The sequence below is a fragment of the Procambarus clarkii genome, chromosome 10 (genome assembly GCF_040958095.1).
Source record: "Procambarus clarkii isolate CNS0578487 chromosome 10, FALCON_Pclarkii_2.0, whole genome shotgun sequence".
NCBI lineage: Eukaryota > Metazoa > Arthropoda > Malacostraca > Decapoda > Cambaridae > Procambarus > Procambarus clarkii.
Window position 1 is genome coordinate 36,206,303 of NC_091159.1, and position 14,771 is coordinate 36,221,073.

Genomic DNA, 14,771 nt, shown 5'->3' on the forward strand with positions numbered 1-14,771 from the left:
ACTCCTGTTGGACGCCCACAGGACCTCGTCTGCGCCCACTCCTATTGGACGCCCACAGGACCTCGTCTGCGCCCACTCCTGTTGGACGCCCACAGGACCTCGCCAGCGCCCGCTCCTGTTGGACGCCCACAGGTCCTCGCCAGCGCCCACTCCTGTTGGACGCCCACAGGACCTCGCCAGCGCCCGCTCCTGTTGGACGCCCACAGGTCCTCGCCAGCGCCCACTCCTGTTGGACGCCCACAGGACCTAGCCAGCACCCACTTCTGTTGGACGCCCACAGGACATATCCAGCGCCCTCTCCTGTTGGACGCCCACAGGACCTAGCCTGCACCCACTCCTGTTGGACGCCCACAGGACCTAGCCTGCACCCACTCCTGTTGGACGCCCACAGGACCTCGCCAGCGCCCTCTCCTGTTGGACGCCCACAGGACCTAGCCAGCACCTACTCCTGTTGGACGCTCACAGGACATATCCAGCGCCCTCTCCTGTTGGACGCCCACAGGACCTAGCCTGCACCCACTCCTGTTGGACGCCCACAGGACCTAGCCTGCACCCACTCCTGTTGGACGCCCACAGGACCTCGCCAGCGTCCACTCCTCTCAGGACCGGTGTATGCGGGCTACGTCTGGGGTTTACCAAAATGCTGCACGAAGATTGGTTGAAGGAGCTTGACTTGACTCTATTTTAGAAGAAAGAAGAGACATGAGATAGTTATACAAAGTACTTAAAAAAATTGACTGGAAAATGAGGAAATGTCCACAATTCACACAAGGGCCCCCCCCCCCCATACACACACACGGACTGCATCAGCCTTATGCTGACTTGAAGACTGACAGAGGCCCGGGCCCCCGTGGCCAGTCTTGCATGCTGAATGTTGTCCCCAGAGTCTGTGGAGATGCCACATACTATGTTGTCCCCAGAGTCTGTGGGAGACGCCACATACTATGTTGTCCCCAGAGTCTGTGGAGACGCCACATACTATGTTGTCCCCAGAGTCTGTGGAGACGCCACATACTATGTTGTCCCCAGAGTCTGGGGGAGACGCCACATACCATGTTGTCCCCAGAGTCTGGGGGAGACGCCACATACTATGTTGTCCCCCCAGAGTCTGGGGGAGACGCCACATACTATGTTGTCCCCAGAGTCTGTGGAGACGCCACATACTATGTTGTCCCCAGAGTCTGGGGGAGACGCCACATACTATGTTGTCCCCAGAGTCTGTGGAGATGCCACATACTATGTTGTCCCCCAGAGTCTGTGGAGACGCCACATACTATGTTGTCCCCCAGAGTCTGGGGGAGACGCCACATACTATGTTGTCCCCAGCGTCTGTGGAGACGCCACATACTATGTTGTCCCCCAGAGTCTGTGGAGACGCCACATACTATGTTGTCCCCAGAGTCTGTGGAGACGCCACATACTATGTTGTCCCCCAGAGTCTGTGGAGACGCCACATACTATGTTGTCCCCCAGAGTCTGTGGAGACGCCACATACTATGTTGTCCCCAGAGTCTGTGGAGACGCCACATACTATGTTGTCCCCAGAGTCTGTGGAGACGCCACATACTATGTTGTCCCCCAGAGTCTGGGGGAGACGCCACATACTATGTTATCCCCAGCGTCTGTGGAGACGCCACATACTATGTTGTCCCCCAGAGTCTGTGGAGACGCCACATACTATGTTGTACCCCAGAGTCTGTGGAGACGCCACATACTATGTTGTCCCCCAGAGTCTGTGGAGACGCCACATACTATGTTGTCCCCCAGAGTGTGGGTAGGAGAGGCTCGCAGGCCACACCAACACCCTGGCCTCCGGGGGCAGCTCACAAACCAGTTCACTTAATTAAAACTTCGATTACCCCCCCCCCGCCCCCTGGCTTAAAGCCTTCGTGTGACACACTAATTTGTCTTCTTAACTATTAATGTATACTTCTGGATCTACCAAACAGGTGCCAGGGGCCCCAGAGGCAACTTGTGGTTGCCATATGTATACTTTACATCTACCAAACAGGTGCCAGGGGCCCCAGAGGCAACTTGTGGTTGCCATATGTATACTTTACATCTACCAAACACTTGCCAGGGCCCCAGAGGCAACTCGTGGTTGCCATACGAGTAAACGGTGACCGTTTGTGTACCTAGTCTGCATTGTCTGATGTTCTGTATGCGAGCTGTGTGTGTGTGTGTGTGTGTGTGTGTGTGTGTGTGTGTGTGTGTGTGTATGTGTGTGTGTAATGTAATTTATATTTATAACTCTTGTCATTAAAGTAACACTGGTGTTTGTGGTGTTGCAGGCAGCTGCACGACAACAAGCTGCACACCATAGAGCGCGGCGCCTTCCAGGACCTGCAGCAGCTGGAGAGACTGTGAGTACGACCATACACATCACGATTTTTTCTAGTATAGCTTTAAGAGTGAGTCTAGTTATGTATATGGGAAGCTTAGGGGGGGTATAGAAGCTTAGGGGTGAGGCTTGAAGCCTCTGTGGTCGAGTGCTGGTTGGGTAAGGTCTGGGATGTGGAGGTGTTCACTACGTCTTTACTACGGGCTCACCATAGCCCGTGCTACTTGGAATTTTTTGTTCCAGGTAGCGAATCTTTAACAACAACACTACGTCTCGACATGAGGTAGGTTCCTCACTTGTGGGACACCCTGTATATTGAGGTATACTGACATGTGAGACACCCTGTATACCGAGGGAATGAAGACGCCGTTGGTCATAGCTTCTACACCGGTGAGCACAGGTACACCGGTGAGCACAGGTACACCGGTGAGCACAGGTACACCGGTGAACACAGGTACACCGGTGAACACAGGTACACCGGTGAGCACAGGTACACCGGTGAGCACAGGTACACCGGTGAGCACAGGTACACCGGTGAACACAGGTACACCGGTGAACACAGGTACACCGGTGAACACAGGTACACCGGTGAACACAGGTACACCGGTGAGCACAGGTACACCGGTGAGCACAGGTACACCGGTGAACACAGGTACACCGGTGAACACAGGTACACCGGTGAACACAGGTACACCGGTGAACACAGGTACACCGGTGAACACAGGTACACCGGTGAGCACAGGTACACCGGTGAGCACAGGTACACCGGTGAGCACAGGTACACCGGTGAACACAGGTACACCGGTGAACACAGGTACACCGGTGAGCACAGGTACACCGGTGAGCACAGGTACACCGGTGAACACAGGTACACCGGTGAACACAGGTACACCGGTGAACACAGGTACACCGGTGAACACAGGTACACCGGTGAGCACAGGTACACCGGTGAGCACAGGTACACCGGTGAACACAGGTACACCGGTGAACACAGGTACACCGGTGAGCACAGGTACACCGGTGAGCACAGGTACACCGGTGAACACAGGTACACCGGTGAACACAGGTACACCGGTGAACACAGGTACACCGGTGAACACAGGTACACCGGTGAGCACAGGTACACCGGTGAGCACAGGTACACCGGTGAACACAGGTACACCGGTGAACACAGGTACACCGGTGAACACAGGTACACCGGTGAACACAGGTACACCGGTGAACACAGGTACACCGGTGAACACAGGTACACCGGTGAACACAGGTACACCGGTGAGCACAGGTACACCGGTGAGCACAGGTACACCGGTGAGCACAGGTACACCGGTGAACACAGGTACACCGGTGAGCACAGGTACACCGGTGAGCACAGGTACACCGGTGAGCACAGGTACACCGGTGAACACAGGTACACCGGTGAACACAGGTACACCGGTGAACACAGGTACACCGGTGTACACAGGTACACTGGTGAAGACAGGTACACCGGTGAGCACAGGTACACCGGTGAGCACAGGTACACCGGTGAGCACAGGTACACCGGTGAACACAGGTACACCGGTGAACACAGGTACACCGGTGAAGACAGGTACACCGGTGAGCACAGGTACACCGATGAACACAGGTACACCGGTGAGCACAGGTACACCGATGAACACAGGTACACCGGTGAGCACAGGTACACCGGTGAAGACAGGTACACCGGTGAGCACAGGTACACCGATGAACACAGGTACACCGTTAATGCTACTGCTTCTTATATTATCTATGAGATATAACAGTTTTATGTTAGAAATGCTTTAGTTTGCTTTAAGTTTAGACAGGTGCTGTCAAAAGTTGACACAAGTATAGTTGTAGGCATCCATCAATCTCAGGAGACTATGGAGTTGCGCTCTGGTTGTCGGTCTGGAGTGGCCTCACCAGGGCGCAAAGCCAGGGTAGGTTGATTCGGGGATTCGGGGTAGATTTGATTCGGATAGGTTTGCAACTACACAAGTATAGTTGTATAAGTGAACCACTCGCATGATGGGGATTTCCAGTTAGCGTTATGCTGGCACCTCAGATGTGTGACCGGGGTACAATGTCTAGAGCCCGGCCACCCTAGCCCCTTGTCGCGATTTGCCACTCGTAAAATAATGCACCTGGTTTGCCTAACCAGAAACGCACGAACCCAAGCTGGTGGCTAGGTTAAATGGGTACCTAACCTATGGAGGCCAGTGTATAGACAGCGTCAGTATTACGGTGGTTTAATGTGTCCACCACCAGGAGGCGGCACCGTCGCAGAATACGAGGTCAGATGCCTGGGGATAGCCCCACTAAAGGCCAGACGCCTGGGGATAGCCCCACTAAAGGCCAGACGCCTGGGGATAGCCCCACTAAAGGCCAGACGCCTGGGGATAGCCCCACTAAAGGCCAGACGCCTGGGGATAGCCCCACTAAAGGTCAGACGCCTGGAGATAGTCCCACTAAAGGCCAGACGCCTGGGGATAGTCCCACTAAAGGCCAGACGCCTGGGGATAGTCCCACTAAAGGCCAGATGCCTGAAGATAGTCCCACTAAAGGCCAGACGCCTGGGGATAGTCCCACTAAAGGCCAGACGCCTGGGGATAGCCCCACTAAAGGCCAGACGCCTGGGGATAGTCCCACTAAAGGCCAGATGCCTGGGGATAGTCCCACTGAAGGCCAGATGCCTGAAGATAGTCCCACTAAAGGCCAGACGCCTGGGGATAGCCCCACTAAAGGCTAACCTGCCCCAAGTTATATAGTATAAACTTAAAGATGGTAAAGCTTTATACTGGAGTGGACTGATAAATATAGAGAGTAAACCCTTGAGGGGTCAAGATGCCCCTGCTGGCCTGGGACCAGCAAGGCGACCTCTAACCCGTCCTCTCTCACATACAACATCGTATTTGTTGATGGAACTGACCACTCCGTTAAAGATGCGCCGTATTAGTACAAATTAAAGCACCACAATATTGACGTTCTCTATGCATCGGCCTCGATAGGTTAGGTGGGTTGCTTGGGTTCGTACGTTTCTGGGTAGGCAAGGTATCAAGCAAGCGTCAAGCAAGGCATCAAGCAAGGCATCAAGCAGGTATCAAGCAGGCAGAGGAGGTGCATTTTTAACGGGAGGATTTATTAATATTGCTTCATTTGCATACATCAACATGAAGGCAACACAGACATGGCTATGGTCACGACATGATGGGTACGAAAATAATGCATGGGTGCGAAACGTCTCCCATACTGGACATACCCAGGGTACGAACCGTTCGTATCTTTGACAAACTCGCCAGCTCGCTTATAATACTTATTATTAAACAAATTTCAACGTTACTGTCAAGGTTTTTGGGGAAAAATGGTGAATTTTTTCCGTAGCCCAGGAGCTGAAACTTATCTTCGTTAAGTTTTCACTAATAATGATGAATTGATCAGGAACATAATGATTACAAATACCTGTTGCTCAGATCACAACTTAATTGAAGTTCTGGCAACCATGGGGAATAGACCTTTAAAACCAGTCCAGATTCCCGGTGGAGGAGATTTCAGCAAATTCAACTTCAATAATAAACGGATAAACTGAGAGCAAATAAACCAGGACTTCACAGAAATAAGCTGGGAAGAACAGCTAGAAAATGCAAACCTGAACCAGTGCCTGGAAAAAAATAAGCTCAGTAGCACTAGAAATATGTTCAAACCGCATACACCTAAGAAAAAAGAGGAAGAGATGCAGATTGGAACGGGAACGTCGTTCCCTATATAGGCGAAGAAAACGAATCGCGGAACAACTTGAGAGTCGCACCCTTTCTCAAGAACGGCGAAGAAGGTTAGGCAGAGAAATAGAAACAATTGAACTCAAGCTACAAGACTCATACAAAACCCAGGAGTTGGTTCTACTATTTGCTGATTTAAGGCAAACCTGTCGCACATCCGTAGCTGGTCATTTGCACGTGCCTGTTCATTTAGGCTACTCCCTGGTGTTCTTTCTGATATTACTGTATTAGCCAGGTGCTTCCATTTCAGGTGCCGTAGGTTGAAGTCCCCAAGCAGGATGATGTTCGGAGCTGGATTTGTGAGGTTTTCCAAGCAGTGTTCTATTTACATTAGTTGGTCTTTAAACTGCTGAGGGTTTGCCTCCGGTGACTTATATACAAGGACAATAAGTTGTCAATACCTTATATACAAGGACAATAATTATGTATTGTTATTTGACTCGCAGCTTTATCTTGGTATGATAGTGTTGAGTAGCCAGGACCACCCCCAGCCTCCTCGACCCTCCGTCAACAACGACGCCCCCCCCCCACACAAGGTGTTGTACCCCTGGTTATATCGTGTTCAGTACCGTTCCCATTATTGGGGCTACCGCTTCAGTGCCATACTAAAGCTGGTCTGCCAGCTTTACGACGCCCGAGGTCGATAGGCCTTAACCCAACACTTAATGTTAAAAGCCACAGGGACGAGCCTGACAAGGGAGCTAAATCTAGTTTTTAATGTATAATTCCGTGTTTATTATTTGCATAACCATTTTAATGTTTATATAGACGGGGACGGTAATGATAGGTGACGTAGTTGGCCGTGGCTGTCACTGATGAGTGGATGTATATATTGGAACTAATGTTTGTTTGAAAACGGGGGTCGAAGTAGGCAAACATGCGCCCATGAAGAAGGGTTGGTCTCCATGCCCCATGCCCCAGGGTTGGTTGGTTGGTTCTTGAAGTTTGTGGGAATGAAATGTTTGGGGCCAAGTCCATAGAGTTTTATGAAACCCAATAAAACCTCTTGGTGTATTGCAACATTTGGTAGGTGGTCGGGTTCGACTCCATTACACCCCTTTGTGGACCTAATAAAGTTACGGGGAGAGAAAGATATGCGAGAAAACATGTTTTGTTGGCAGATTTAAATACTGAGGTCTTTTAACACTTAAGTGACGCTATTGTTAATGTTTCGTTATTGTTAAATTGACATAATTTTAGGCAGTAAGAGGAGACTCGTGTCTTTAGAGCATGTTGTTGTTGTTGTTGTACGAAATGGTAACAAAGATGGTCTGTTTGTGGGACCAAACACACTGTTCGTAAATATTTATTCTACCTTTCTTGAACTGTTTGGTGGAGCGTGGGAGGACCTGGGAGGGGGGGGGGGGGGGGAAGGTAACCTGCAGCAGCCCCTTGTGAGACATGTTGTAGCGGGTCCGGGTCTCACTGTAGCGTCTTGCACTCCTCCCTTTATTATCAGATTGTCTCCATTCTCTACAAGAACTGATAGAAATGACCCCTCTTCCCTCTGGAAGAATCACAATCATAAATAATAGGATAAGTTGTTGAAGTGACCCCTGCGTGACCCTTGCGTGACCCCTGCGTGACCCCTGCGTGATCTTCACTGTGACTGCCTTGTACCTGGATTGTACCTTGATGGGATTCTGAGAGTTGTTCTACTCCCCAAGCCCGGCCCGAGGCCAGGCTTGACTTGTGAGAGCTTGGTCCACCAGGCTGTTGCTTGGTGCGACCCTTATATTGATTACCTAGTTGGCTTTCATCGCTGTAACACTTTTCCCGCCAGTATTTGTGGGTTCACCTCTTGGTGTCAGTCCTTGAGCTGTTCCTTCCGGGGTCAGCTTGAGGCTAATCACTGAACCGTGTAACTGTTGTTGTGGTTCACTTGTGTTGACGCCGGCGCCACGTGCTCCAAGACTGGTCTAACGTGCGTGGTGTAGTCTTTTTCTGGCGTTCTTTAAGACCTAAAAGGTTTTTCTAATGTCAACTATGAGTTGGCTGTTAATGTTACTCCGTTTGTAAGTGCTTTTGGCGTGAAATGTGGTGTGTAATGCTTACTGTTTCTGGTTAACTTTGCTGACACTACAAGTGGCCGCCTTCTCAGTCTGTATGGCTCTTCTTATTTCTCTAGTTGATATTCTAATAACGTTGTATTTATTGGTATTTAATTCTAGTAGCCATTTGTCTGACAACCCTTTTAGCCTATTTAGGACCTGTTGCAGAGGCTTCCTAACATCTCTGGTACTCTCAATGTCGTACGTGTTGACCAAGCAACACTAGACGTGTGTGTGTGTGTGTGTGTGTGTGTGTGTGTGTGTGTGTGTGTGTGTGTGTGTGTGTGTGTGTGTGTGTGCTAATCTATTTGTACTCACCTAACTGTGTTTGCGGAGGTTGAGCTCTGGCTCTTTGGTCCCGCCTCTCAACCGTCAATCAACTGGTGTACAGATTCCTGAGCCTATTGGGCTCTATCATATCTACATTTGAAACTGTGTATGGAGTCAGCCTCCACCACATCACTGCCTAATGCATTCCACCTGTTAACTACTCTGACACTGAAAAAGTTCTTTCTAACGTCCCTGTGGCTCATGTGGGTACTTAGTTTCCACCTGTGTCCCCTTGTTCGCGTACCACCAGTGTTAAACAGTATATCCTTATCTACCCTGTCAATTCCCTTGAGAATTTTGTAATTTTGTAGGTAGTAATCATGTCTCCCCTTACTCTTCTGTCTTCCAGTGTCGTGAGGTGCATTTCCCGCAGCCTTTCCTCGTAACTCATGCCTCTTAGTTCTGGGACTAGTCTAGGCATACCTCTGAACTTTTTCCAGTTTCGTCTTGTGCTTGACAAGGTACGGACTCCATGCTGGGACCGCATACTACAGGATTGGTCTTACATATGTGTTATACAAGGTTCTGAATGATTCTTTACAAAGGTTCCTGAAGGCTGTTCTGATGTTAGCCAGCCTTGCATACGCCTCCGATGTTATTCTTTTTATGTGGGTTTCAGGAGACAGGTTTGGTGTGATATCAACTCCTAGATCTCTCTCTCTGTTCGTTTCATGAAGTACTTCATCTCCCATTCTGTATCCTGTGTCTGGCCTCCTGTTTCCACCGCCTAGTTGTGTGTGTGTAATTACCTTAAGTGTAATTTAGGGCAGGCTGTGGTGGAGGACCAGTGGGTAGGCTGTGGGGGGAGGACTAGTGGGCAGGCTGTGGGGCAGGACCACATTTCCTCTAAGTGTAGTTAGAGGATGAGAGCTACGCTCGTGGTGTCCCGTCTTCCCAGCACTCTTTGTCATATAATGCTTTGAAACTACTGACGGTCTTGGCCTCCACCACCGTGTGTGTGTGTGTGTGTGTGTGTGTGTGTGTGTGTGTGTGTGTGTGTGTGTGTGTGTGTGTGTGTGTGTGTGTGTGTGGTCACTTGGGGGTGGAGTCTGTTAAACACAGATGGCAAGTGTTCGCTGACTGTGTATATACACGTTTTGTGTGCTGAAGACAGGCGTGACGGTGTGTACATTGGAAGAAAACTTTTTAAACAAAGGGCGAATGGGTTACATTGTGTGGTGTACGTGTGTGTGTGTGTGTGTGTGTGTGTGTGTGTGTGTGTGTGGGAGGCAGGGAAAGGAAAATGGAAGGGAGGTAAGAGGAGACGGTGGTAGGAAAAGAGAGGAAGAATGTGGTGAAAATCTGGCATTTGAAAAGATGTTTGAGGTAAAGCCAAGAGGCAGTACCTCTGACCCGCTCCTTCCTGTCCTTTATCTTAGTCCCTCGTCTCCTCTGTCTCTCCTGCAGCCTTCTCCAACATGTTTATCACTCATTCCTCCTAATTCCCCCCTTCTTCACCCCCCCTGCTCCTCCCCCCGTGACGCCCGTCACCCCCAGCTCCTCCAAGAAAGGTCCGCGGCCCAAGATACATTAACCTGAATATCCACTAATTATATTTGCTTTTTACCTTGACCCATTGATCTTCAGGTAGGGGCGAGCAGCGTCCCTGGACACGAACAGTTAGGGGAGGTTATCTTGAGGTTATCTTGAGATGCTTTCGGGGCTTAGTGTCCCCGCGGCCCGGTCCTCGACCAGGCCTCCATCCCCCAGGAAGCAGCCCGTAGCAGCTGTCTAACTCCCAGGTACCTATTTACTGCAAGGTAACAGGGGCATCAGGGTGAAAGAAACATTTTGCCCATTTGTCTCCGCCTTAACCGGGGATCGAACCCGGAACCTCAGGACTACGAATCCGAAGCGCTGTCCACCCAGCTGTCAGGCGCCCCTGCCTGATTGCGAGCAGAGTCCCTGGCCACGCTGGGCTAGGGGCCAGCAGAGTCCCTGGCCACGCTGGGCTAGGGGCCAGCAGAGTCCCTGGCCACGCTGGGCTAGGGGCCAGCAGAGTCCCTGGCCACGCTGGGCTAGGGGCCAGCAGAGTCCCTGGCCACGCTTTGCTAGGGGCCAGCAGAGTCCCTGGCCACGCTGGGCTAGGGGCCAGCAGAGTCCCTGGCCACGCTGGGCTAGGGGCCAGCAGAGTCCCTGGCCACGCTGGGCTAGGGGCCAGCAGAGTCCCTGGCCACGCTGGGCTAGGGGCCAGCAGAGTCCCTGGCCACGCTGGGCTAGGGGCCAGCAGAGTCCCTGGCCACGCTGGGCTAGGGGCCAGCAGAGTCCCTGGCCACGCTGGGCTAGGGGCCAGCAGAGTCCCTGGCCACGCTGGGCTAGGGGCCAGCAGAGTCCCTGGCCACGCTGGGCTAGGGGCCAGCAGAGTCCCTGGCCACAGTGCTGGTCAATATTGACAGGGCTACCCCCCCCCCCCCCCCCCCACGGGTGTTGTGCAATGTTTGTCAACATTTTAGCACCGTGGACACCCTCGGGGCACCCATACCCAGGTCTGGGTGTGTGGTGGACACCCTCGGGGCACCCATACCCAGGTCTGGGTGTGTGGTGGACACCCTCGGGGCACCCATACCCAGGTCTGGGTGTGTGGTGGACACCCTCGGGCACCCATACCCAGGTCTGGGTGTGTGGTGGACACCCTCGGGGCACCCATACCCAGGTCTGGGTGTGTGGTGGACACCCTCGGGGCATCTTCCTCGCGCGGGTCGCCAAGTCTAGCCAGCTTAACACCCGTCGGAACCTGGAAGAAATATTGATTAAAGTAATACAAGAAATATATTGGCCCTTGTCCACCTGTTATATCTACGTGTTCTCTACGTGCTGTTGGTTCCGAGCATTAGTGTCCAGTATACAGCCCCTGGCAGTATTGATCTGGTGTTGATATGCTCGGAGTAGCTTGTCTCATCAGAAGGTTGTAATCACAGGCTGTCATGAGAGCCCCGTGATGCTCTAGGCTGTTGCTGCTCGCATCACGTCATCATAATACCCATCCAGCCGCGGCCAGAGTCCGGGACGAGTAGCCGGGAGGGACGAGTAGCCGGGAGGGACGAGTAGCCGGGAGGGACGAGTAGCCGGGAGGGACGAGTAGCCGGGAGGGACGAGTAGCCGGGAGGGACGAGTAGCCGGGAGGGACGAGTAGCCGGGAGGGACGAGTAGCCGGGAGGGACGAGTAGCCGGGAGGGACGAGTAGCCGGGAGGGACGAGTAGCCGGGAGGGACGAGTAGCCGGGAGGGACGAGTAGCCGGGAGGGACGAGTAGCCGGGAGGGACGAGTAGCCGGGAGGGACGAGTAGCCGGGAGGGACGAGTAGCCGGGAGGGACGAGTAGCCGGGAGGGACGAGTAGCCGGGAGGGACGAGTAGCCGGGAGGGACGAGTAGCCGGGAGGGACGAGTAGCCGGGAGGGACGAGTAGCCGGGAGGGACGAGTAGCCGGGAGGGACGAGTAGCCGGGAGGGACGAGTAGCCTGGAGGGACGAGTAGCCTGGAGGGACGAGTAGCCTGGAGGGACGAGTAGCCTGGAGGGACGAGTAGCCTGGAGGGACGAGTAGCCGGGAGGGACGAGTAGCGGCGAGGGACGAGTAGCGGCGAGGGACGAGTAGCGGCGAGGGACGAGTAGCGGCGAGGGACGAGTAGCGGCGAGGGACGAGTAGCGGCGAGGGACGAGTAGCGGCGAGGGACGAGTAGCGGCGAGGGACGAGTAGCCGGGAGGGACGAGTAGCCGGGAGGGACGAGTAGCGGCGAGGGACGAGTAGCCGGGAGGGACGAGTAGCGGCGAGGGACGAGTAGCGGCGAGGGACGAGTAGCGGCGAGGGACGAGTAGCCGGGAGAGACGAGTAGCCGGGAGAGACGAGTAGCGGCGAGGGACGAGTAGCCGGGAGAGACGAGTAGCGGCGAAGGACGAGTAACCGGGAGAGACGAGTAGCCGGGAGGGACGAGTAGCCGCGAGGGACGAGTAGCCGGGAGGGACGAGTAGCCGCGAGTAGCAGAGGCTCAGATGCGTGATTAAAGAAGTGTTGAGGTTTTCTTCAGTCAGTTAATGTAAATACAATTATGTTAGAGTAGCGAGACTAATTTGGGTCTGGTGGGTACTTGATGGGGTGGGTGGAGGACCAGTGGGCAGGACCAGTGGGTAGGCTGTGGGGGAGGACCAGTGGGCAGGACCAGTGGGCAGGCTGTGGGGGAGGACCAATGGGCAGGCTGTGGGGGAGGACTAGTGGGCAGGCTGTGGGGGAGGACTAGTGGGCAGGCTGTGGGGCAGGACCAGAGGGCAGGCTGTGGGGCAGGACCAGAGGGCAAGCTGTGGGGGAGGACTAGTGGGCAGGCTGTGGGGCAGGACCAGTGGGCAGGCTGTGGGGGAGGACCAGTGGGCAGGCTGTGGGGCAGGACCAGTGGGCAGGCTGTGGGGGAGGACCAGTGGGCAGGCTGTGGGGGAGGACCAGTGGGCAGGCTGTGGGGCAGGACCAGTGGGCAGGTTGTGGGCAGTAAACCCCTCCATAGTGCCCTCAGGGACGGCGTTTATGTGGGGGTTTAGGGTAAATTGTGTCGTTTAGTGCTGTCTCACAATTGTGTTTAATTATTTGTTCTTTGTTGGTTTTGACTTTTATTGTCGTCTTTCCCCCCCACTGTAAGACCCGAGAGCCTTCGTTCAGAGGAGCCCCTGTCTGGTCACCGACTGAGTAAAAGCAATGAGGAAACTGATGAAGCTTTTTGGAACATCCTATGAAATGAAATCGCTCCAAACATTGGACGACGTTATCAACTGGTGTAGTGTCGCTTGTGTCGTCTTGTGAGGAGTTTTGTCTTTATGCAGCGCTGTGTGTATTTAGCTATCGTAACGTATTGTCTTATTCAGTGTCGGGGATGTAGAGCTTGAGCTCGGCCAGTTACTGCCTGGTAAGCTCTGGCAGACGTGTTGTATAGTATGGAAATTGTCATGCAGGAATCCATGCCTCTGAAAGCCACAATGGCGGCACCGCTATACACGCCCCGCCCACCACCACACCTACTCACCTAGCAGTCAATAGGTACCCAGTAGTTAGGCAGCTGTCGTGGGCTGCATCCTGAGGAAGATCAGTAGTTTCCCTAGTTGTTAGATATATTTTGTAACTACAGTGGAAACTCGATTCAACGAATCTGCGGTTAGAACACACACCGTCCGTGCCAGAGCTACTCACCTGCCTCGACGGAGAGGCGGGCTGAAGCAGGTCATGTGTGGATTTGCTTAGGATGTTGGAGCCGCGTTCACAGCTGGAGGCAACAGTGCCAATAATAGTTGGGGGCCTTGGGAAAGTCACTGTGCATATATAAAAGTAAATTCTATGGTTCTTTACACACAGAAATCACAATAGCGTGATATATCAAACGAATAAATCCACAAGGGCCATGATGATGGTTCGAACTTACGTCCAGGATGATCCCAGACGTCTTCGATCCCAGGTCGAAGACGACCACAGACGACTGAGCTAGACGCGTCGTGGCTCAGTCGATTAAGGCGCTTCTGGGATCATCCTGGACGTAAGTTCGAACCCTCCTCACGGCCCTTGTGGATTTATTCATTTATGATTCTATATTAATTCGAGTTGCAGATGTTTTGTTCAGTAAAATACGGGTCCATTTTCCTTTGAAAGTGAGATTTCGAGGCTTGGACGTGGGCCATGTGGAAGATGTGGCTACACCGCTTTACAAACAGGTACTCTTGGTTCTTGTCCTTCATATGACTTTATTAGTTGTCAGGTTGAAATTATAATTTCGCGCAGTGAAACTAACCCATAGAGCGTTGGAGATAATTGGATATAAATGATAACTCTCTTAATATGGCTATAATCGCGTTTATGATTCTTTTAGATGGACTCAACATTACAGTAAACAGTTGGAACCTTGGGAAGCTATTGAGGATATTTAAAACCGAAATCTATGGTGAGTTTTCATTTTGAGTTGGCAGTGTTGTTGTTCACTCAGGTACGTCCATGCGGTCTTTTGAACACGAGCCTTGAGGCTGGGCATGAGAGACATAAGCTAGATGTGGTTACTTTTTTTTGTTTTCAGACATGTTTATTTGGTAGTCTAACATAGGTTGCAATGAAAATTTTGACGAGTGAGATTAGCCCATAGAGGATGAGAAATGCTTCCTTACCTTGAGGTGGTAACCTTACCTTACCTTCAGGCTCTTCTGGGATTATCCTGGACGTCGTTTACCTTACCTTACCTTACCTTACCTCCTGGAGGCAACTCCTGTTGCAATGAATCTCTCACTGCACCCAATTGGGTTTGGGCCCATATAGTT

The 14,771-nt window shown here is 52.5% G+C and overlaps 1 protein-coding gene across 5 annotated transcripts in view; it reads left to right on the forward strand.

Annotated features, from left to right (window-relative positions):
• The window catches only part of LOC123745526 (slit guidance ligand), a 918,311-nt gene that overhangs the window by 627,117 nt on the left and 276,423 nt on the right, over positions 1-14,771 (forward strand). For all 5 annotated transcript variants that reach the window (XM_069321856.1, XM_045726133.2, XM_069321858.1 and 2 more), the window contains exon 3: positions 2,292-2,363. In XM_069321856.1, coding sequence (XP_069177957.1) covers positions 2,292-2,363 — 72 coding nt within the window. The remainder of the gene's footprint in view (positions 1-2,291; positions 2,364-14,771) is intronic.